The 23114-nt window shown below is 38.7% G+C and overlaps 1 protein-coding gene across 2 annotated transcripts in view; it reads left to right on the top strand.

Annotated features, from left to right (window-relative positions):
- The first annotated feature begins 4922 nt into the window (after positions 1-4922).
- The window catches only part of PGR (progesterone receptor), a 39181-nt gene continuing 20989 nt past the window's right edge, over positions 4923-23114 (top strand). For both annotated transcript variants that reach the window (XM_042793091.1, XM_042793090.1), the window contains exons 1-4: positions 4923-5041; positions 5293-6712; positions 7974-8125; positions 21431-21547. In XM_042793091.1, coding sequence (XP_042649025.1) covers positions 5496-6712; positions 7974-8125; positions 21431-21547 — 1486 coding nt within the window. In that variant the 5' untranslated portion in view covers positions 4923-5041; positions 5293-5495. The remainder of the gene's footprint in view (positions 5042-5292; positions 6713-7973; positions 8126-21430; positions 21548-23114) is intronic.

Raw genomic sequence — 23114 nt, 5'->3', positions numbered from 1 at the left:
GAGTAAATAAATTACCCAGAACTCTGTAAAAACTAAAACTCTCTGGAAATTTGTTAGCAGATAGAGTTTTAAGCAATGTCTTAGTCTTTATCTGGCAGTGATGGGACAAAGTAAGATAAGAAACTTAGATTATTTTTTACATGCTTGGTAAGATGCCATTTAGCCATTTCCAATTATTTTGGGGATAGCTAAGTATGACACAACTCATTAATACTGTATTTCATTTAAAAACTAATAGATGTCTTTAACCTGAGGTTATGAAAAGAAAACGAAAATTCAGAGGGGTTTGTGAATATTCTAAGGCTGAAGAGTCAACTTTGAGACTTCATGGGCCACTTTGAGGAAGATGGTGGGTTTGTGTAAATATCTCCTAGCTAGGCCTTGAAGGATGCATAGCATGAGCCCTTTGACACCGTGAGGTGATGAATTCATTGAAAACCACAGGACAAAATATTCAAGAAACTTTGAGGATGTTGTCCAGCAAGCAATGATATTCTCTGTAGAGCGTAAAATCAGAAAGCATCTCTTTTTTTTTCCTCACTTCTCATGCTTTGGTTTATTCTGGCTACAAGTGTATTACGTTCTGCAGTCCAGTGAGCATTAGTCAAAGTGTAAACAAAGAACAATAAATAAAATATATGACTTCTGTCCTGGGGACAGCTATCACTTTCGTGAATATAACTCAATACCCATCTATTTCCCACCTTTGGACAACTGATAAAGATAGAAGTATCTCAGAACCCACTTCACCTCCCATATTGATATTATCTCTGTGGCAACTTTAGCACCTGAAAGCAAGAAATAATGTAATGTGCACTGTGATTAGCTTCCTTTCCCTCATCTTCTTTTATAACTCTATTGCTTACTTCCTTTGCCACATACCCTGGTGTTTGCAAATCGCTTTTGCATTTACATTTGTTTCAAGACACCCTTATATTTAGTCAGCCAACAATTTTGATAGCTTTTTAAAAATCTGATGGTGTATCTTAAGCTAACAGAACACCTGATAACAGACCACAGAGATTAGTTATGCTGTGGCATGCCCTTTCTTTGGGAAAAAGTAGGTATGTTTACAGTGCAGTTTCCAAAACGATGATCTCTGAGAAGTACATATTTAATGAGTCTGATGGCATCCTAATTTAAGTGAAATTTAGCATACCAAGTAGGGGTCTATATATTTACAGAATAGGAGTGCAACCACATAAGTATATACCTCTGAGTACTGTAACATCCCAAGGATGTGCTGTTATTTGCATGAGATTACTATTTTTTTAACTTCTACATTACATACTGAAAATGTGGGGGGTATTGTGGTCACTGTAAGAAATTTATCTGTACAGACTAAGACACTAATTTATGTTTTCTAGTGTAATCAACCTGTCCTTTCCCTGGTTTTAAACACTGTCACTAACTTTATGGCACTGTTTATATGGAGCGCTCTTGACACACAAATGGAACACTTTAGTCTGAGAAAAGGAACTTAGATTTTGTTGACCTTTAGGCCATGCTTTATTTTAAGAAAAAGTGGTCATAGAAGAGGTTTGTCATTTTGATATCTGTAATGTCTGAGGAGGCTGTGTACTTGTTTTGCTCATACGGCATTTTTCTTTTTATTGAAACTAACAACGTTAGAAATATTTTGAAAGGTCTATCAAAAATTTTTACGCATTAAAAGCATACAGTTGAATGTTTGAATGATCAAATAAGTGCTCAGGAACTACTTAAAAAATTAAATATAAATGTACAGCATTACAATGAAAGTTCTCATTACAATTCTATTACTATTCCTGTTGACATTTTATACAGGAATTGTGCTGCAAAGCAAGACAGCTGAGAAGTTGTGTAAAATGCAGCTTTTACTCATCCACAGTTTTTGAACAGAACAAGGAAGTAGACACAAAATATATTTGAACTCTCAAATACTGTATTTGCAAGTTCTGGTTGAATTTTAAAAAATGAAATAGTGTCAATCAAACCCTCTGATGTTTTACTGTTTGGTTCAAAATAGGTCTATTCTGAAGTATGAATATATTCATATTGTTTGGTTTTGATATTTTTATATTCAGTAACAGCTTACTGAATGTAAAAAAAAAGTCATCTTTAGAATGGAATTGAAACTGTCAGTTTTAATTGTAATGGCTTGTAAATGAAAATTGGCTGGGGAAATATCATAAGAAAACCTGGTTTTCTGTAATGGTGATTGTTACAACAACAAAATGAATAAATCAAAATGAACAAATTACAACACTAGAATGTCAATAATTTTGACAGGGCATACTTTGAAATGTTCTTACTGAAAAACATGTGATACCATAGCAATATCAGGGAAAGCATCCAAATGATGTGAGAAAATCTGACAGCAAAAGGAAACAAATGAATCACAGAATCATAGAAAGGTTTGGGTTAGAAGGGACCTTTAAAGGTCATCTAGTTCCAACCCTCCTGTCATAGGCAGGGACACCTTCCACTAGATCAGGTTGCTCAAATCCCCATCCAACCTGGCCTTGAACACTTCTAGGGAGAGAACATGAAGGTTATAGACAGAATAATATGAAGAAAATAGAAAAAGTTCCCAGTGAAAGTTCATAGAACTTATGTGAAGCCAATGTAAATCAAAGTCCAATGAATGTCATCAAGAACCCAAAACATTTTCCTTAAACAATGAAATTCAGCATAATTATTCTTACCATTAAAGAACTGAGTATATTTGGCAGAACATAAGAATTAAATTAGGAAGGACAATAGAAAACCTGGACAATATTTAACTGCTAACATTTAGAAAAATAATGCAAGCATTAAACATTTTTCTGGTAAATTTACAGGTATTTGCAGTCACATTGCCTTTTTAGTGCAGAATTTTAGCAGACAAGTCATTAGCAGCAGCAAGTTGGTCTTGTGGAAACTACTTGGTGCTGCTTTCCTTTCAGGACCCCCCTACTCCTGCCGTCTGTGGCTCTTTACCTCTCCTAGTCCTGAAGCAGTAGTAAGGACGCAAGTCACCATAAGGAAACAAGTCTTTGGAGCACATTTCTGTAAAGATGCAGGCCATGAATGCTGCGTGCATTTGGGGAAGTGGAAGTGAGAAAGGAAGGCAGTGGCAATAAACAGAAACGACAACTAAGCGTGACCTAAGCATGAAAACATCATGGGAAAACTAAAATGAGCATTGAGATGAACAGTGCTAGAGATGAACTTCTGACTCTTCTGAGAAAAGGAAGGCATGGGAGAAGGGAGAAATATTGTAGTGTGAAAAACAGAAGCTTGGTAGCTAGAGAAGCAAATAAAATTATTTATTTTAATGTCATGTCATAACAGAACTGGATAGTTTCTTTTGAAAGCATTCTTTTAACACCATTTCCACTAATGGATTTTACAAAGACATCTTCAATTCTTGATACTTGCTGGTCAAACAGTTCTTTCCCCTCCAGTATCAAGTGTGAGACACTGCTGTTCAAGAAATATTCCTTTACATAACAAGTATCATTCTGTTGAACCTCCTGAACCTCCTGAATGTATATAGAGGTGCCAACATGATGCCCAAGTTTTAAAATGTTAGCTATCATCACAATGCCATAATTCTTTAAAAAAAAATTTAAAAAGAAAGATTTTTCTCCTATTTCTTAAAGGAACAAAAGGTAGACTCCCAAAGCTGTCTATAAGCCAGTAGCATTTTGCCAATAGTAATGTAGAAAGTACACAGCACATTGAATAAGGCTCATGAGAAGCCACTGCTTCTATGAACTTGCTCTGTATGTGTGATGTTAGCTTTCAGAATTTTAAAAAGTTATGTTTTTCTCCCCAAGAATCTGTCCTTTTTCGTCTGAAAATATTTTGAAAGTAAAATAACGAAAAGCAACTAATTTGTGATGATCAGTTGTTGAAAAGAGGTGTCTTTTCTAAAATGCACGTTATACTTACAGAGCATAAACAACTATGTAACAGCGCACATTTCTCTGTGAATCAAAAATACACTGATTCTACTCAAAGTCACGAGGACTACTCTTATGCTAATTTATTATTTGCATCTTTCAACACAAGTTTATTTTCTGAGACTGCTATATAATGCAAATTATAGTAAGGGTTGTTTGTTTTTTTTTGTTTTGTTTTTTTTTTTTTTTTGTTTTGTTTTTTTTCCCAATTAGTTACTGTCTTATTGAGCTGAATGGGTTCTGACACAAAGCCAGCTTTTTACACAAAATGTCAAGTAGCAGTTAGCTGGTGACAGCTTCTTGGTCAGAACTAACTTGGGCTGGATTGTAACTTGCTACATGCAGGCCGGCCAGCCAGCCCTGTAAACCAGGTCCCTTTTAAATGTCCTCTCATTCACCCTGAAGAAGTAATTAAAGGAAAAGATTAGAAGCAAAGAATGCCCTATTTTCCAAGCATTTTGTGCAAAACCCGTTGCGCTTTCTTGGTGTAGAGGATACTCTGAGGTCCCTGAATGTAATTTAAAGTGCTTTACAATGCCTTGGTTTCTTGGCTGCTGGAAAATGGATGTTGTATCAAGAGAGGAATTGGGCCAGAGTTTAATCCTGAAAAATTACAGTGAACATCTGAAGGGGATAGTGGAAATCAGACAAAAGGAAGACTATAGTGTCATAACTGCAAATAAGTAAAGCTTGTCTTTCTGCCCTCCAAAACAGCGACCTGGGCCCAGTAGCCCGGTTGTGGCCTGTGTCCAGCCGAGCTGCGCTTCTCGGGACGGTGAAGCGTGCGGACGGGGCACCTGCACAGGAGGTGGGGGAGAGGGATGAGGAGGCAGGGAGAGACGAGATGGCGGGGAGAGGCCAGAGAGCGCAGCCCTGCGGCCCGGGGAGCCAGACGCGACGGGAGAGGGACGCGGACACGGCGGGCGATGGGCGGGCCGGGCCGGGCCAGGCGGAGCGGAGGAGGAGCCGGTGGAAAAGCCGGCGGGGGAGCGGCGGTGCCCGGGACCGGCTGCCCCGCGGAGACAGAGCGGAGCGGCGGGGCGGCCCGCGGCGGGGAGGGGGGGGTCCGGGAGGGGCGAGCCCGTGCTCCGCAGCGGCAGCGCAGCCCCACGGTAAGGACACGGGCGGGCGGCGGGGAGGGGCGGGAGAGACGGGCGAGGGGGCGTGGAGCCGGCGGCCGGCCAGCCCGCCCGGGCCGAGCGGGGACGGCGGGGGAGCAGCCGAAGGAAAAGCGGAGCGCGGAGCAGGGGGGGCAGGTAGCGGCAGCCCGGTCCGCCGCCACCGGAGCCCGGCGGGGACCCCGCTCTCTCGCCCGCCGCTCCTCCCGCCTCCCGCACACGCTCCGATCGTTTCCCCCCTCTAGGCTGCACCGCCTGCGGCTCCGTTTCATCCCCGTCCCGGCAGCGGCGGGGGCCGGGGCTGAGCCGCCCCCCCTCCCGGCGAAGGCAGCACCATGTGAGCGGGACCCGCGCCGCCGCCTCAGCGGGCACGGCCGGGATGTGAGGAGCCGTCGGGCCGCCCCCAGGGCCGGAGACTCGCCGACCGCCAGCCCTGCCCCGGGCCAGCATGACCGAAGTGAAGGCCAAGGAACCCAGAGCGCCTCCGCCTGCCAGAGACGGGGCGGTCCTGCTGCAGGGCCAGCCCGGCCGAGACCCCTTCCGCAGGGCGGCGGAGGCCGTGGACATCTCCCTGGACGGGCTGCTCTACCCCAAGAGCAGTGACGACGAGGAGGAGGAGGAGAAGGAGGAGGAAGAGGAGGAGGAGGAAGGGCCGCAGCAGCAGCCGGAGGAGGAGGAGGTCCGGGACTCCCTCGCGTACCAGCCGGGGAGCGGCTCCGTCTCGGAGAAGGACGCCCTGGACACCGTCCTGGACACCTTCCTGGCGCCCGCGGCTCATGCCAGCTCCGCCGTGGCCGCGGCGCCCTGGCCCTTCTTCGAGGCGGAGGCGGCGGAGGCGCCCGGCTCCCCAATGAGCCGCGGCCCCTCGCAGAAGGCGGGCGAAGCCGCCCCGGGGGCACCCGGCCCCCCGCAGCCCCCGCCGCGGCCCGCCCCGCTCTCGCTCTCGCTCTGGCCGGCCGGCGATGCCCTGACCGCCGCCGCTAAGCCGCGGCCGGCGGGGGCCGGGGGTGGCGCGGAGGGTCCCGCCGCGGCCCCCAAGGGCGAGGCCCCCGGGGTGGCGCCGCTGCCAGGCGGGGAGCGGGGCTTCGCCGGCGGCGGGGCCCGGCCGGGGGAGCCGGGGCAGGAGTACCTGCATGTGCCCCTGCTGCCGCTCAACTCTGCCTACCTGGCCTCGCGTACGCGGCAGCTGCTGGACGTGGCGGAGTACGAGGGCGGCGGCGGCGCGGGGCCGCGCTCCTCGCCCTCCGCCCCGGACCTGGCGGGATACGTCTACCCGCCGGCGGACGCCAAGGAGGGGCACTTCCCCTACGGCGACTTCCAGCCCGCTCTGAAGATCAAGGAGGAGGGTCTCGGCCTCGCCACCCCTTTCGCGGGCGGCAGAGCCAACCCCGCGGCCGGCTGCGCCGACTACCCGCAGCCCCCGCGGGCCGGCCCGGAGCCCTCGCTGGAGTGCGTCCTCTACAAGACGGAGCCCGCCCTGCTGGCCGGGGCCTACGGGCCGGCGGCGGCGGCGGCGCCGCCCGACAGCCTGCCCTCCACCTCGGCCGCGCCGCCGGGGCTCTACCCGCCCCTGGGTCTCAACGGGCACCAGCCGCTGGGCTTCCCGGCGGCGGTGCTGAAGGAGGGCTTGCCCCAGCTGTGCCCGCCCTACCTCGGCTACGCTCGGTAAGGCGCGGGGGATGGGGGGAGCCCTCGCTGAGGGGACGGGCCGCGGGGACGCTTCGCGCTTCCCCCTCGGGACGGGCGGCTGCGCCGCGGGGCGAGGGGCTGGCACCCCCGGGGGCTCTCGGAAGGTGCCGAGACGGAGACGGGCGAAATTTGGCCCGTCGAAGCCCCGTTCGAGTTTTTAGGCAGTAACTGACAGCCGCGTTTCCATCTTCTGTATTATCTGTGCACGCCCGGGGGTCGCAGGTCTGTGTGAGGCCGGTGCAGTGTCAAAGTTGCAGCTGGAACCCCTCAGACCTTTTTGGCACACTGACGCCCCGGGAGAAATCGCGTTTTTATCGCGACGTTGGTTCAGTGCCATCTGATCTCTGAGAAAGTGACCGGCTCCAGAGAGGGGCAGCGGAGCGCTCTCCAGACTGTCCTCACAGATTGCGAGACAGTATTCATAAATATCTAAATATTCTCCAAAATATTATTCTCGACTTGATAAAAAACCAGATAATTTCACACACACAGAAATGGAAACATTTGTGTATTGATTTGTTAGAATGAAATGGCTTACTGTGTTGCCAAGATGTTGTGCATTACCTAGAAATGCATGCAAAAATACATGTATACAATGCTACAGCTTCAACGGAAATCCTTGATTTCTGCAAGAGTAATGATTAAGTACGTTAGTCCGTTTCTTTTTTTCTAGAGAAATTCGGAAGTACTTTTTCCTCAAGGTGCCCATCATAGCTGTCGATGAGAATGCTGCATCTGAATGGGAACTGGCAAATATGAAAGATTTTTCTAGCTGAGATGAAACCTAGTTATTTCCCATGTGAAAGAGGCTTTTGAAATTCAGTTGATTTCTATCAGATTCTGTCTCTGCACCATTCTGTGTACAGAGTATCAGTCAGTATAACTTCACTCACAAGAGCTGTTGATCTGAGGAACAGAAACATTTTAACAAAGATTTTCTAGATTGCACCTTTTTTAGCTAAAACTGATTAAAATATATCTGTGCTTTTTGCTTGCTATTTCCCTTTTTAATGACTAGCCCGATGTTAACAAATGTGTCTTTTACCCTAGCAGAGACAAACCTCTTTGCAGAAAGGCAGTCTTATTTTGGTTTTTTTTTTTTTTTTTTCTTGCCTTTCTATAGCTTGATTACAAATGTAAAAAGCAGGTTTTTAATATAGAACTGGTTAATACAGGTAAGTAGTTAACTGTTGCAAAACTAGATATTTAATTTCTCTTAATTCTTTCTCTTTTGAAGGCCAGATACAGAAACCAGCCAAAATTCTCAATACAGTTTTGAATCGCTGCCCCAGAAGATTTGTCTCATCTGTGGTGATGAGGCTTCTGGTTGCCACTATGGAGTACTTACCTGTGGAAGCTGTAAAGTCTTCTTTAAAAGGGCAATGGAAGGTACTAAATGATGCCATTGTTCCTAATTATCTGAAATACATCTTTCTAGGCACTGCTAAGGACACACTGTTTGTTTATTGCTGATTTTTAAAAATATTATCAAGGTAGTCATATTTTTTGTTTTGGTGACTCTGTTTAAATATTACAGTAAATACTGACTAATTTATTTCTTAATTGTTTTTGCTAGTATTATTTATTTTACTTTAATTATTTGCTATTTATTATTTACTGTCTTTCTGAGTAGATACAGTCATAAAAGTCTTGTGTATTACACAATTTGTTTTAAAAAGTATACATGGTATTCAAAGGAAAATTTTGTGAATATGAATTAATGATAAGCTGATAAGCATTTATTTTGGCTTCATTCTCTTTTTGAAGTTGTGGAATTTTTCTTGCTTGCAAGATGCAGAATTTGGCTTCCTGAGAATTACAGAAGTATTTCAAGTTTCACTGAACTATTTCAAGTCATAATAATAACAAAAGGGTTTTTCTTTCCTTCCAAATAGCCGTTAGATTACAAAGTCAGGCTGAAGGTTTAATAAATCAGTAGCAATACGGATGTTTATTTTTTCTTTTTGTATTATATCATATGCCTTGTCCACTGAGATTTTAAATATGAGTACAAGGCCAGATTGCTTTATATAGTTCAACTGATGAAGCAGTAAACCAAATCCTTCTACATTTTATGCTTTGTCTCTTTTTCTGGTTTTTATCTGATCCTGTCAGAACTAGGATATTCAGTTTTCTGCTCCATATACTTAACAAAACCATTGTTACAATGTATAGGATTCCTTAAAATAAAAAAATTGTGTCATGTATTTTCTTGTTGTGATACTTAGTTTATGGAACTTTGTAGAGTTTATTGCTCTTCAGATGAAGAGGTAAATATTGGAAAATTAAAAGCTTAGCAAAATAATGTAGTTAGAATTTTTGTTTCAGTGTGATGTTACTTTCTACTTTAAGCATATGTTCATGTTCTTCCTTCAACATACTAGATACTTGCAAAATGATAACACTAGGCTGGGTGGGCTAGATGAACTCTTGAGCTAATGGTGCTTTTTCTCTAGTACATTTAATGGGATTCATGAGAAAGCCATTAGAAACATATGTGTTAGGCTGCAAGGAAAACATTTGACTCTTAAGTCACTTACAGGAATACATTTAAGTTTCACTGACTGTGCTAACTGGTCTCTTAGTTTGGCTTCAGAGTTTTTTGCTATGTTTGTATTGGTAAGTCAGGCATATACTTTTAAAAAAAAGTCAGGGAGCTGAAATTTTAAGAATGAGTGTAGTGTAATTTATGTGTGCCATATTTTAAAACAGGCTTTATTATTTGCTTCCACCTATACAGTATTATTTTAATTTTAATTGGATTCTATCACTTGAATTTCTTCTCTTTCATAAACTAGTATCCAGTTGTGTTTGAACAGTAGGTGAACCTGCTCAAAAACATATCTTATTACTGTTCATCATAAATATTTTAATGATAAATGTTAAGAAGGCATACAGATTGATAGTAGGAACATCTTAAAGTTGTATTCACTGTTTATTTAATCAAAGCCTGAATTTGCAGAATCTTATCAGATTAAGAATATAGACATACAAAGAAATAAGAGGTCAGCACAACTACACAAACAAAAGACTTATGTTTTATGTGGCAACTTCATATTTTACATTTTTAAATGATTCCAAAGACTGAGAGCATGATGAGGAAGTGTGTTGGGGATTTTTAGTAAGAATATTCAAAGAATGGACAACTCCATCAGAAACATGACTATAATAAGAAAAATACAGGTTATTGAGTTTTACGGGAAGGAATGACAGGCATGAACAGTTCGGGCATGAGCGAGATGAACAAAAATGGTTACCTGTTACCTGTTTTTGTGTAGAAAGTGCAAGACAGAGAGTTTCTGAAAGAGATGGACTTACTATTTCAGTGGAAGCATAGGATATAATTACTAGCATTGACATAATCCCATTTATGGCCAGATACTTGACTTCATTTGGACTTAAAGTACTTTTTTGTTTATTTATTATCAGCCATAAAGGTGACAAATTACTCTTCTGTAAGAAGAAATAATATTTTTACTGTGAATGCAGTAGAAGATAGTGTTTAAAAATTCATGGTGGCAACTGTATAAATTTGAGACAATTTTCTTATGTAAAATGTCCCCTTGGCCATCATTTCTTTCAGTGGTAATGCATTATTTACCTATTTAAATTTCTAGTACTACCACAGACATATATATTTTTTTTAATAATAATTCATGCAAATAAGATATTAAGCTTTGTGAGTGCAAATTCATGATCAAAATACTACTTTTCATATACTTTTCAAAAATTACTCATCACTATGAGAAATTAAAACATGATTGGAAATAGATGGCTTTTGCTACTTCATGGATTTTCTATATTTCGAGATCTTTTTTGTATATTACAAGGTTTTCAAGTGTGTAGATAACAAAGTACATAATATAGTGCTATTAAATTTCTTGGAGATATTTTCTGTCTGTTGGGTTCTTGGCTCCCAGTATGTGTCTATATATGCCAAGGGAAGGATAGTGTTAATACAGTAAGTATATTTACTCTAAGCAGATTCTTGAATTAAGTTAAACAAAAATGCAAGTCCTTTTTTGGGGAAACTAGTATAGCAGATATGAAAAAAAAAAAAAAAGTGCTGGAAGTGGAGAGGAGAAAAGGGACAATGATACTGGGTTTTTTTAGGAAAAATTTATTTGCTTTTAGAGGTTGTACATTTTCTGTTGGTCCCTTACAAAGAACTGATTTAGTAGTCTGTTGATTCACTTAATGTACAAACAAATTACAAGGCTTTTAAAAAATGCTTTACAGATCCCCTTTGAGTATAATGAAAATAATAAGTTATTTATATTCAGTTAAGAAATTGGAAAAGACAAAATTGGATTCAGGATGTTGATGGGGTAGTGCCATTCCTGTCAGTCAGCTCAGAGTGACAAGTGGTTTGGAGTTAGCAATCAAAAAAATTCAACAATAATATTTAAAATGCTTTCAAATATGTAGGATTACTATATTTAGAAAGCAATTCACTTTTGCCGATCAGGAATTATTTAAGAGCTACTAATATATCTCTTCATGTTAACAAAAATAGGGTATTTTTGGTTTGAGGAAAATGAAGATTAAGAAATGAACTTTTACATTTTAAGCACTAAATTGTCAAATGGTCATTAGTGCTGACTTATACCTTCATGGAAAATCATGCAGGGCAACAATGATCAAAATGCTTTTGTAACACCATAGTAAAATTTCTGTCCTGAACAGGACCCCAGTGTATAGAGTTTTGGGATTCTGGAGTTCCACTGTTGCTAAAACATGGTTTCTTGGTGGCCTGCATTCTTGCCTTTTTGTTGAAAATGTCTCCTGTGTAGTAGTTTTACTAATGAAAAATTAAAATTACCTAAATCCTGAAAAAAATTTCACGTGCTGTGTTTCCTATATAAAGTCCCACTTCTCATTTTTGTTCTATATTTATATACACATTTTGTTTATATTATTGACATCTAATGAAATGTAGTGGCCCAAACTTGAAGAGCTTGAGGCTAACATAAATACATGATATTACAGCAGATGGGTCAGAAACTGAGTCTTGGTTTGTTTAAATACCAGGGACCCTATTAAAAAATTAATCAAATGTTTGTATAGCAGATGTATCTGATTTCAATGTGTGCTTCAAGCTCAGGGGAAAAGCTCTGTGCAGATAATAGCATCAGGGAACAAGCTCAACCATATGTAGAAGATAACATTTAACTGACAGTGTGAACTTTTCTTCTCTCTGAGACCTGAATCTGGCAAACTCTACCCGACAGAAAGTAGGGTTTCCACAAGAGTTTGCACTGTCTGTATGTGGAGACGTATTGTGCAGGAAAGTGGAGGAATAAAAGATGAGCTACTTCTACACAGTAAGTAGGCCGACCACAACTTCAACCAAACTTTCTGATAAAGTTTGACTTGTATTATGTATAGGCCGTTTTGTGCTGACAGTGTGATTCGCTGTGTAACAAGTGGAATACTATACATAAGGAGAGTTGCTGGTCTAAACAGTTGTGCTTTTCCATAGCTTAAGAGTATAAAATGTCAGAGCATGCCAAATATTTTAAAAAATGCTAACCACTACTAGAAAATCCTCACTGAAAACAGAGTGAAATGCAGTTCTATAGAGACCCTTTTGGCTACGAAATTGATGAGGCAGATATAGACAGCTCCTTTTTCTCCTAACTCTGCAGGGATTTCTGATTTTTAATTTGACTTTCCAGTCTGGATCTTAGAATCAGAATTTGGTATAATGTGTACTGTAAACCTGATAGTGATGAAAGTTTCATGAAGTAGAAAACATACAAACATACAAAGCATCCATATGGCAAGTTGGGAGATGAAAATACTTTTCACAATATAACAGATACAATATTATTAAAGATCTTTTATTTTGCACATGACCAAAATGTGTTAAAGTAAGCTAAGTGTATTTCCAAATTCAAATACACAGAGTTACTTCACTGAGGGTCCTAATATTAAAGTGGGAAATTTCACTTCTCTGAGAACAAAAAGTTTGCATCATGAAAAGGGAAAGAAAATCTGTACCAGTACATAATTGTCTATCTTCATCATACTTTGGACTTCAGAAATATTTGTTGTTCAGCCACTTGACAAACATTACTTTGGTGAACGGATTCATATGAAGAACAACTGAGTAGGCTAAGATTGCATCCATTCTGGTACTTTGGCTGTTGTGCTACTGCTGCTCTTCCTACTGCTTTCATTTAGACTTATTACTGGTTTCCTGATAGACATGGCTTAGAGCATAATCAGTTGTAGACATGTGAATTACTACAATTTTTGGCTTACCTTTATGTAGTATTTTAGAAACAACATTGAATATTATGTTAAACATCTTTTCAGGTGGAATAGAAGCTATTTAAGAGAGTGTAAGACTACATGCTTTAAAGAGCACCAGCAACTGACTGGTCAGTGTTGCTAATACTCCTTTGCTCTGACTTCACATGTGCACAATGTGAGTAACCTGAGCTGCTTCCCTTAAGTTCACTTTACAGTGAATGAAGAGAAACAGGAACTTCTATGAAGTAACTCACTGACTTATGTTAAATATCTACTTGTGATGAAATAACAATACTCTAGCAGTAACTATTTCTCAGCACTGATTATTAAGGAGTGTTGGGTAAGGATGTACACTGTCTGTATTTGGTGAGATGAATCCCACCTCTATCACCAAGGTAGCTAATACATTTCTGTAGTATATAAAAGAAAATAAACATCTAAAATACTAATTTCATATTACTTTAAAATCTTATTTATAAAGCATTATATGTTTATTATATTATTTTATATATTGAAATAATACTTATTTTAAGTATTAAAATACTTATATAACATAACTATATAGAATGTAAGTATTTATAGTCAAACTGTTATTTGCTAAAAATAGATTTAAGTTTGACAGAGTCCATCTCCTTAAGCTGTGTATCTGTTCCACAGTGCTGATGATGTACTAGTAAGAGGCGGTTCTTTAGAAACTAGGGAGTGGAAAGCTGTAGCAAATGGTATGTTACGATCTGCCATTATGTGCAGTGATATATGGCTGCACTTCAGAGGTTTCCTGGTTATACCTTGTCACAACTCCTGCATTTTCACAAGTGGCTGTTGGTTGATATCAGTTGACATCTGAGCACATTTCAACAACCTGGAATCTTCTGCAGCTAAACCAGAAAGAGTTACATGCAGACATTGAGATCCAGGAGAATATTACCCTATTCTTATCCTATTGTTAGGATACCATTGTTAAGATAAGGGAATTATCCTCAAAGACAGTATTTTCTGTGAGGTTTGTTTCACCAAGCTGTAGGTGTTTACAATGTGGACAACTATATTTGGGCTAATCAGTTTAAATGTCCTTTGGAGAGCAATAGGCTATTAAAGAACCAAAATTTAGACATCTACTCATGATAAATTGCATCCAAAAGTGCCTGTTTTTCTCTGATGCCCAAGAAGGGAGTGTATACTACTTGTTTTGGTGGATATTTACACTTGCAATCTAATTAATCAAATTAATCCCCTCTTTATGGTTTTTCAGCAGTTTATTCTCTGCTGGATGTTCCGATCAATGAGAGGCAATATATCAGTTTTTGCACATTGCCTTTGTCTGCTATGAATGTTTTTGTTTTTTTCTACCTTTATTACTTTGAGTGAGTGACACTGTCCCACTGGTTCAGCTGTAAGACAAGTAAAGGAATAAGAGGAAAATATATGTGAAAAAACTTACCATAGCAATATGCTGTGATACTTTCACTAAAATCAGAATGATGGGATGACTGAAATACAAATATAATGTTCTTATGTTGGTAGAAAAATATAACACTCTGGGATCAGGAGAAGAACAAATGGTACTTTAATGATGTATACCCTTGAAATAGTTGGAGTGTTTTTAAAATAGGTTTTGTGTTCAAATTCCATGTTCTGTACATACAAGAAATAGAACCTTTATTGACAAAAAAAGCTGACAGTTCTATCATTTTACATATTTATACCACTGATAGAGTTAATTACTTAAAAATGGTGACCAAGGAGCAATCGCGACAATGTACTGTAAAACGAACTGGCAATACTGACTTGTAGAAGCTAGTATTTCCTTCTGAAATGTACTAGCTGTGGGAAATTTTTGCTGTTGTCGGTTCCTGTATTTAGACTCAAAGACTTTATGCCTGTCAAGATGTTGCAGTTATAAACAATCTAGGCAAACCAACTAAAAATCAATATGAAACAGTAATCCTGATTTTGCAATTTATGTTAGTTTCTGTGAAATGGGACTTAATTTTGCTTCATTAGTTTTTCTGTTGTGTTTTTTTTTTTTTTTTTTTTTTTTTTTTTTTTTTTTTTTTTGGAAATGATGGAACGGACAGGGAAAGTAGAGAGATTAAAAACCAGGATTGTAACTTTTAGCTCCATCCAGAAATAAATGAAAACAGGATACCTGCATTTAATTGTTCTGTTTTGTTCATATAAAAACAAGGTGCTCAGGTTGCTGTCTGGAGAAGTGATTTTGGAAGGTGGAAGTGGTGTTGCAGGGTTCACAGCAAAAGGCAGGAAGATTTTGAGATCAGGATACAAGAGAAGGAAAGTCAGTCAAGGATGTTGCAAACATTGGAGATTTGAAGAGAAGGAAAGCAGGGCAAGATATATGGTGCTTCCCTTCTGGAGAAACCAATTTTGCTTGGTCCATTTAGCAAAAAATCCGGACAGAGGACAGTAAGATAACATGCTTAAAACCAGCAGACAATGGAATGAAAGAATGCCAAAAGTTTGTTGTAAGTAGTGTTACATCAAAAATTATTTGTAAATCTGTTCAGCAAAGCAAAATACACGATAAAAAAATACTAAGTTTGATTTAGGAATGAACTTTTTATGGATTTACATTCCTTTTGAACAAAACATTTTTACTCAACCCTTTTTTTCATTACATGCAATTAAGGCAAAGGAATGAAAGACTAGTTTCACAAAGATGAAGGAATTACTAGTATCTGTTATAATCATAAACCCCATCACTGAGTATATGGACAAGGTAAGGCAGTCACCCGGGATATGAAAGTCAAACACACCTTTCTCTCCTTGCAGCCCTGACCTCCAGGCTGTTGGATGACTTGAAATGCAGTCTTTATCATTTTCATTTTGTGCTATATTATTATGAGGGAAGGAATTCCACATTATTTCAGCTAGAAGAAGATTCAAGGATGGAACATACAAGTTACTCTGCTAACCACTCTTTGCCCTCTTTGGTCCATTGAATCCTAAATTCTTTGCTGTGAAGAAGATTTGCATCAGTACCAGGTCTTTATACCACTATAGACTACAGATTAGAAGTCTGGACACCTGCTTAAGAGTTGGGAAATGAGAATTTTATTTCAGTGGGCAGAGGGAAACTGAAAGCAAGTCCCCCACTAACTACTGGGCTTTTTAGAAAAACATTACACATGGTAAGATCAGTGGGGAATATGTTTTTTTGTTAAATGGTTAGAGTCTTAAGTCTCACTTCAGGGACTTTTTTATTTTTAGAGAAAATGTTAGCACAGAAACTAAATTGGTATTAAATGATTAAAAAACATTATTTGAGCTGTGATCCTGGAGACTATAATGGCCTCTAATGGCATACAGGGACACGAAAGGTGTATTTTTCAGTATTACAAACTGTGTAGGATAGACTCCTAGTTCTTCAAGACCAAAGCTCATACACCCACATAGTGAGAGGTAAACTCAACCCACATTTGCTGTTTTGCACACTGAAACAGTGTAAATAGAAGAGTGTTAGATTTAAATTAGAGCAAAGGTCAAGTTACCTGTGTTTCCCATTACTGATGATGAACTAGGCTAGACAGTTTGTCTAGTTACAGAAAACCTGACTCACAGCAAGTACAGTGTAATCCTTACCCTAGTATATTGCCTTAGCTTCCAGAAGTCAAAGCTTTGCTCAAAAGCTACATCTGCACTATTATGTTTAGTACAGGTATACAGGTGAACCTAGTTTCTATTTTGTTTATTTTGAAACCATGCTTATTATTGCCTTCCACAAGAACCCCTGACAAGATGTTCCAAATATAATTATGTTAAAAGAGTAATTCCTTTTGTTTTTTAAACCTATTGATTTAATTGGTACTTTTGAAAAATATTGTAAGAGGTAAAGCATATTGGTAGTAAATTATTGAGCAAAACCTGGAGGCTAGCTCTCAGGCAGCAAAAAATCGACACTGGGAGATGTGACAATAAAATAATTTGGCAATAAAATAATTTACAAAGAGATGCAATAGATATCTGGAGTTTTTTAGACAGAAATCTAAAACTAGACTAAATAAAACACTGTGATATGTTTTGCAAAGAACAGTCCTCCAGTGGTGGGGAGAGATACGACTTTATATGAAAGCGTTGCCAGTTAAGTGTGGTACAGGGAGTCAGAATCACATATGAGAGAGAGAGAAAAGATTTGAAAAAGTACTTTTATTTGCAGACAGGAGGAACTGAGAGTTTGCAAGCAAGTGCTTTGCTTCTGTGCAGGGTGGCAGCAATTCAGCACAGATGCACTTACTCAAATAACTGCTTGCATCTGATAACGCTGGTACAGATAAAACCTCATGTTTTCCATATTTTGCACATCTGCAAAATGTCTGCAACTCATTAGTTTACTCGAGTGATTTTAGGTGACTTGAAGCATGTCAGTGAGCTAAGTTAATGATGCATTTTTTAAATACACTGTATGTGCTACTTGCAGCAGTATTCAGATTAAAAATTCTCAGTGCTGGAGTACGATCTGTGCAGCTTTACTGATAGCAAAGCTTGTGATCATGTTTGTGTTTGTGGACCATTGGCATTTTGACCATTTTCTCATATAAACTTGCCAGTATAGCAATTGTCATTATAGTACTTAAAATTGTATTTGCCTGTTTCCATTAGGACTTCCACCATTGCTAACACAAATGGACTTTGATGGAGGTGAAGAAAAATGCTGTCCTACAAGAATCTGGAACATATGAGTAACAGATTAAATTATCTGTATTTTCTCCATATTCTCAATCAAATCTAAGTCACAAGCTGATACGTTGATAAGTTGAGAGAACCACAATATGCGCTTTCAAAAAGAGGTGAAAAGTAAACATATAGGAAACTTAACATTGGGCGAAGACTTCTGAGAAAGTAGAATTTGCCAGATTCATATTTTTGTAAGAAACATAAATATCAGTCTTTACGTTTTGACCTGTGCTCTAGTGATTAGACTACTATCCTTTTTTTTAGTTTGTTTTTTTTTTTTTTCCTGGTTACAACGACAGTAGCCATATAAAAAATACTGCATGACAAGGTACCAATGGAACAGGAATTTTTTGTGGCAGGGGTCTTTAGACACTATATTAATACTTGCATGTAATAGAGCTGCAATGCTCACATATTGAAGCCAATCAGTTAAAATGTAGATGATCCTAAGGACTGAGATACAGCAAATGTATTTTCAACTAAATGTTTTAGTATCCCATGAAAACATTGCAAACAGTTTAATCTAACTAAATATTGTCCCATAATTTTGAAATTAACCAAATATTTGGCATGTTTTCCATTTCTTACACAATCTGTCCTTCAGATGGTTGCTGCCACTTAAATATTAATGTCAAGCAAATAGCAATTTCTCAGAACCCAGCTCTGCACAGTGTTGAAACCATCTCAAGTGAGAACATATACTCAGATTTTCTATAGCTATGGAATCCAATCAGATGGCTGAGACAATAAAAAAGCACCTGACAGATGAGAATATGAAAAATACTCTATAACTGAATCTTACGTATTTTACAAATATGTAGCTGGATGAGAATGGATGTAATACAGTTCCAGACAGGAGGTGTTAAGGAGAGATTGGATAGAGGTGAGTGGAGTGGAAGACTCACATGAAGGTGTAATTCAAGTTCAGTATATGGCTTACTTTTTTATAGTCTTGAAAACAAGGAAATGGTTGACAGTGAGAATCAAGAAGTGTCTGAGGTTTTATCACCATAATCTCATAGAAGGGTTGGGTTGGCAGAGTTTTGGCTTTTTCTTGCTTCTTTTTCTTATGCTAGTATCATGGAGGCTTTATGGAAGGAATAAACTAGGTGAAGACATAATAAAGATTAGGTCATCAGATATTATATTTAAAAATACAATTTATGAAATAATTAGGTATCAAATAATACTTTTTGAAGACCAAAGCATATTCTCTGTGCGTAAATTCCAATAACAGACCTCATTTCTTCCATGGTATGCACTGGACAGAGAGATTATTTAATCCTGTTTAATCTAGAATTTAGAATATTTAATTTAGTCCTGTTTAGAATGTTTGAGCATTGAAGAGTAGCTTTCATAATTGTGATTAATGTAAAATTTGTTTTGCAAATGTGAAAAATTTTATTGTAATCAATTTTGTTATATTAAGCAGTTTGTGAATTGTTATGTAATGATGAAGTAATTAATGCATTTTCGATTGAAGTGAAAGTTGGATCTACTTGTAACCACAAAGTTATGAAGAGGTTTTTAAGATCTGTAGCTATACTTAAATGTGTAACTGTAAATTAAAAATTTTACAATTTGATTTGTAATGCTTAATCATAGATGCATAATATTTAAACACTATTATATAAATAAAATGGGCTATTTAAATGTGTATCAGTATAAATCAGGCTATTAACTTCTGTTTTTCCAGATGATTACCTGTTCCAGCAGAAACAGTATTGCCATTACTGCTTCTACCCAAACTCCTTAGCCTCCTTTAGCAGTCAGAGCACGCACTTGGGTGTTGAGTATGCAAATCGCATACTGGCATCAAGAGCAAATTCTAAACATTGACATCATTCTAGAATGTATAAACAGTGTTCTCTGAGTACTTGAAGAGTAATATTTCACGATATGGCATTGACTTTAGTAGATCAGCATTATTCTGTGTCATTATAGAGGGAAAAGTACAACTGGAATGCCTGTAGCATTGTGAGCTGCTTGTGAGCATTTACTGCCTTATGGGAAATAAATAATCCATTTTTGGTCTTGAAATGGACATGGGTTAAATGGACTCAGACCATCTTGTGTAGACTCAGAGGATTCCTTAAGAAAAAGGTCCAGAAGAGATACCTTTCAGGGGACCAAAGAAAAACCCCAAAATCAAGACATCCACAAACAAAACCCCTATGCTTACTTGTTCTTTTGTAAACTAACTGAACATTAAAGCATCTGAATGCCACATACGCAGAGATAATCTGATGCTTCATAGATTTTAGTTAAACTAACAGTTTTAAAATTTGCTTATCAAAAGACTTAGCTTTTGTAGCTATTAAAGGCAAAGCAAAACGAGGAAAAACTGCAAATAATCCCAAGAAAGACATGTTCAAAATAAGTGTTTTGCTTCCTGGTCTAGTGCCAAATGCAAGACAGATTTTTATTCATTTGGTTACTTTTGGTAATGTTTCCTGTAAGAAGGAAGAAATGGGAGAAAGCAAATGAGAGTTTCTTCTGTTTTACTGCATTACTAAATACTCTAAATGCCAGGCAATACGTGAAGGCAACTGCTTTTAATGACCTGTTGTTTTCTAAAAAAAAAAAAAAAAAAAAAAAAAAAACAACTGTTAAAAAAAATAATTTCAGGCAATCAGGTTTCTTTCACTAAAACCAAACAAGTTGTTCTTAAAAGTATGGGTAAGAAATGAATTCATTATCTAAAAAAATGTTAGCACAAAACCAAATACTTTGTTTCACATGGTTTAGCACTAGCTCTTTTCTTTTCTTCGAATAGAATGTTTTTCTCCTGCATTGTCATCTGAGGATTCATTTTCAGTTTGTCTTTCTTCTGTGGAGAAAAGTTACTGGTGAACAGTTGCTCGTTTTACCGTGTGCAGAAAAAGGATGGAACAGGGTTATAAAGAAAGATGAATAAGAGCATCTGAGTAGAATAACCATCTCAGATTTGTTTGCTACTGGTGACATCAGATGGCTGACTCAGAGTTATACTGATTGAGAAATTAGTGAAAATTTCAAAGGTTTGGTATTGATGTCTGTTATATTTGGAGGCCCACATCCACAATATTCTATGAAAGAAGTATCTATGATATTAGTACTTCTGTAGTTTGTCCATACTTTTTGGATCCATTTTGTTGCTCTCAGAATACTTTTTTTTTGTTTTCATGCTAGGTAGTGGTAAGAAACTGAAACTACAGAAATGAATAGAGGATGATGTGCACAAACAGGCAGGATTTTAAAATTAAACCTAATAGGGTAACCAGGTCTTAATTTGAAAGGATATGTGAAAATTAGCTTTGATTTATCTTATGTACTTAGCTTTGTTTGCTTATTCAAAATTAAAATACATCACAGAAATTATCAATATGATACTAAAGCAAAAAACCATACTTTTTTCATTCTCTTAAAGTGAAATTTGGAAGTATCATTGAAGTTTCTGTTCAAAAAAATGTCAAGATATCAGTTGAATTTAATTTTTTGCTCTGCTGGAAGCTAATTTCATTAAAAAGATTCAGTTTTAATACAATCACAACAGGCTTTTCCTAATAGAGTCCTTCAGAATTAAACAATAAGAGCTAACCTAAACATATGATTATTTGAAAGTTAGCATAAAACGAAGGAGCATTTTAATGGATCAAGTATAATTTTTTTTAATTCTCTGTTATTTTTGGAACATTTGTACACAGAAGTAATTTTGTCATGTTAGAAAACATAGTATTAATCCTGTTTTTCTCTTCCCTACAGGACAGCACAACTATTTATGTGCTGGAAGAAATGACTGCATAGTCGATAAAATTCGTAGGAAGAACTGTCCAGCATGTCGCTTGAGGAAGTGCTGTCAAGCCGGTATGGTCCTGGGAGGTAAGCTGATTTTCAAATCTGATTCAGAGAAATAGGCAGTAAGAACACTACCTTCAATCTGTTGCATTTAAACAGCATTACTTTGATGCTGTAAAGGAAAGAACAACATTAAAATGCTATTTTGGAAGAATTAACTGATGTTTTAAAATTCCTTATAATTTTAATGAGTGCAAATCCTGAAGCAAAAATACCGTTCTGTAGGAATCTGTCTCTCCTACTGTGTACCCTTATACTCTTTCTCTTGCAAGGGCTGGAATGGTGTCTTTGATATGTATTTATTTATAATTTTGGATCAGAAAACTTGATTTAGGTAAAAAATAAGGAAGCAAATTGAGATTGACACTGGAATCAGTAGTATCCCCTTCTTTTTTTTCTGTTGTGCTCTCCATCATTGCTTTGAGTACATGTCAACAAAATTATATCCTGTGTTCCACCAAGGAGGGCCAGGCAGTGGTTACACCAGCACTACAGACATTGCATACTAGATGCTGGGAATTCCTCTCTTTGTATTAGTTCTTGCTGTAACATATTTGCTTTATTTTATGTAACGGTAATCAAAATTGAGCATTATGCCTTTGAAAACCTACAGGGAGAAAATGGTGTAGGATCAGGTAGACACATGGCAAGTTTTTCTGTGCTAACATGGAGGAATAATGCATATTTTTCCTCTATTTTTTTCATATTTTTCCTGAGAATTTAGCTATATAAAGTTTTGCATCAGCACAAAGCTTGAAAATACATGGCTAAGACTATAAGCAAATGGTTATATAAAGATGACAAAAAGAATAAGTTCTCAAAGGGAATTAAAAAAAAGGAAGGACAAAACCTGATTTCTTTCTAATATAATTCAATTTAGTGCATCAAGCATCTCTCTCTATCTCTGCATTTTATGTATTGTTTTTTATCCCTGAAGGAAGAACTGACATTATATACTGTGTGTAATTTCATTATCTTGCTAATCTGTGTTCATTCATGAGTCAAAACGTGTATTTAGTTTTCAGACTTATATTTTGATTGTACAGCTGTATGCTTTCAGCTCCTGTGATATTGCATGGTGTTGGAGTATTCTGCACACGTGGCCATTGAGTCATTCTTACATTTTATACTTTTATTGGTGATGTGAATCAGTAGTTTCCAAGCAGTGAGCAGCTGTTGTTAGCTCTCAGTACTTCATCTTCTGCAAGCGACAGTGCTGCAGCTCCAGGGAGCAGCCAGCGGGATGAGAAGAGAGAGAGGTGCTGCTGTGGTATGGACTGTGTTCTGTGTTGTACTCCTGAACCTCCCTAGACCTTCAGTGCTACCTCTCCTTTGAGTCATCTCCAAACTTCATCCCTCTCACCCCCCAGCATTGGAAACAGGGTAACGAGAGCCATCAGTCTAATTGATGTTACTGTCTCTCCCTCCTTCCTGCATCTTGGTCAGTCAGTGCTACCTCTCAGTAAAAAAAACTGAGCTGATGAGTGTGATGGTGGCACTGGTCTTGGGGAAGAGAGACAAAAGGAAAAGAACATGTCCTTTGGATCCTTCTCAGAGAGAAGTGGTGTTTTAGAGCTGGGATAGCAGTGCA

This window comes from Tyto alba, unplaced genomic scaffold (genome assembly GCF_018691265.1).
Source record: "Tyto alba isolate M040663 unplaced genomic scaffold, T.alba_DEE_v4.0 Super-Scaffold_2, whole genome shotgun sequence".
Lineage (NCBI taxonomy): Eukaryota > Metazoa > Chordata > Aves > Strigiformes > Tytonidae > Tyto > Tyto alba.
This window is presented reverse-complemented; position numbering and strand designations above follow the sequence as displayed.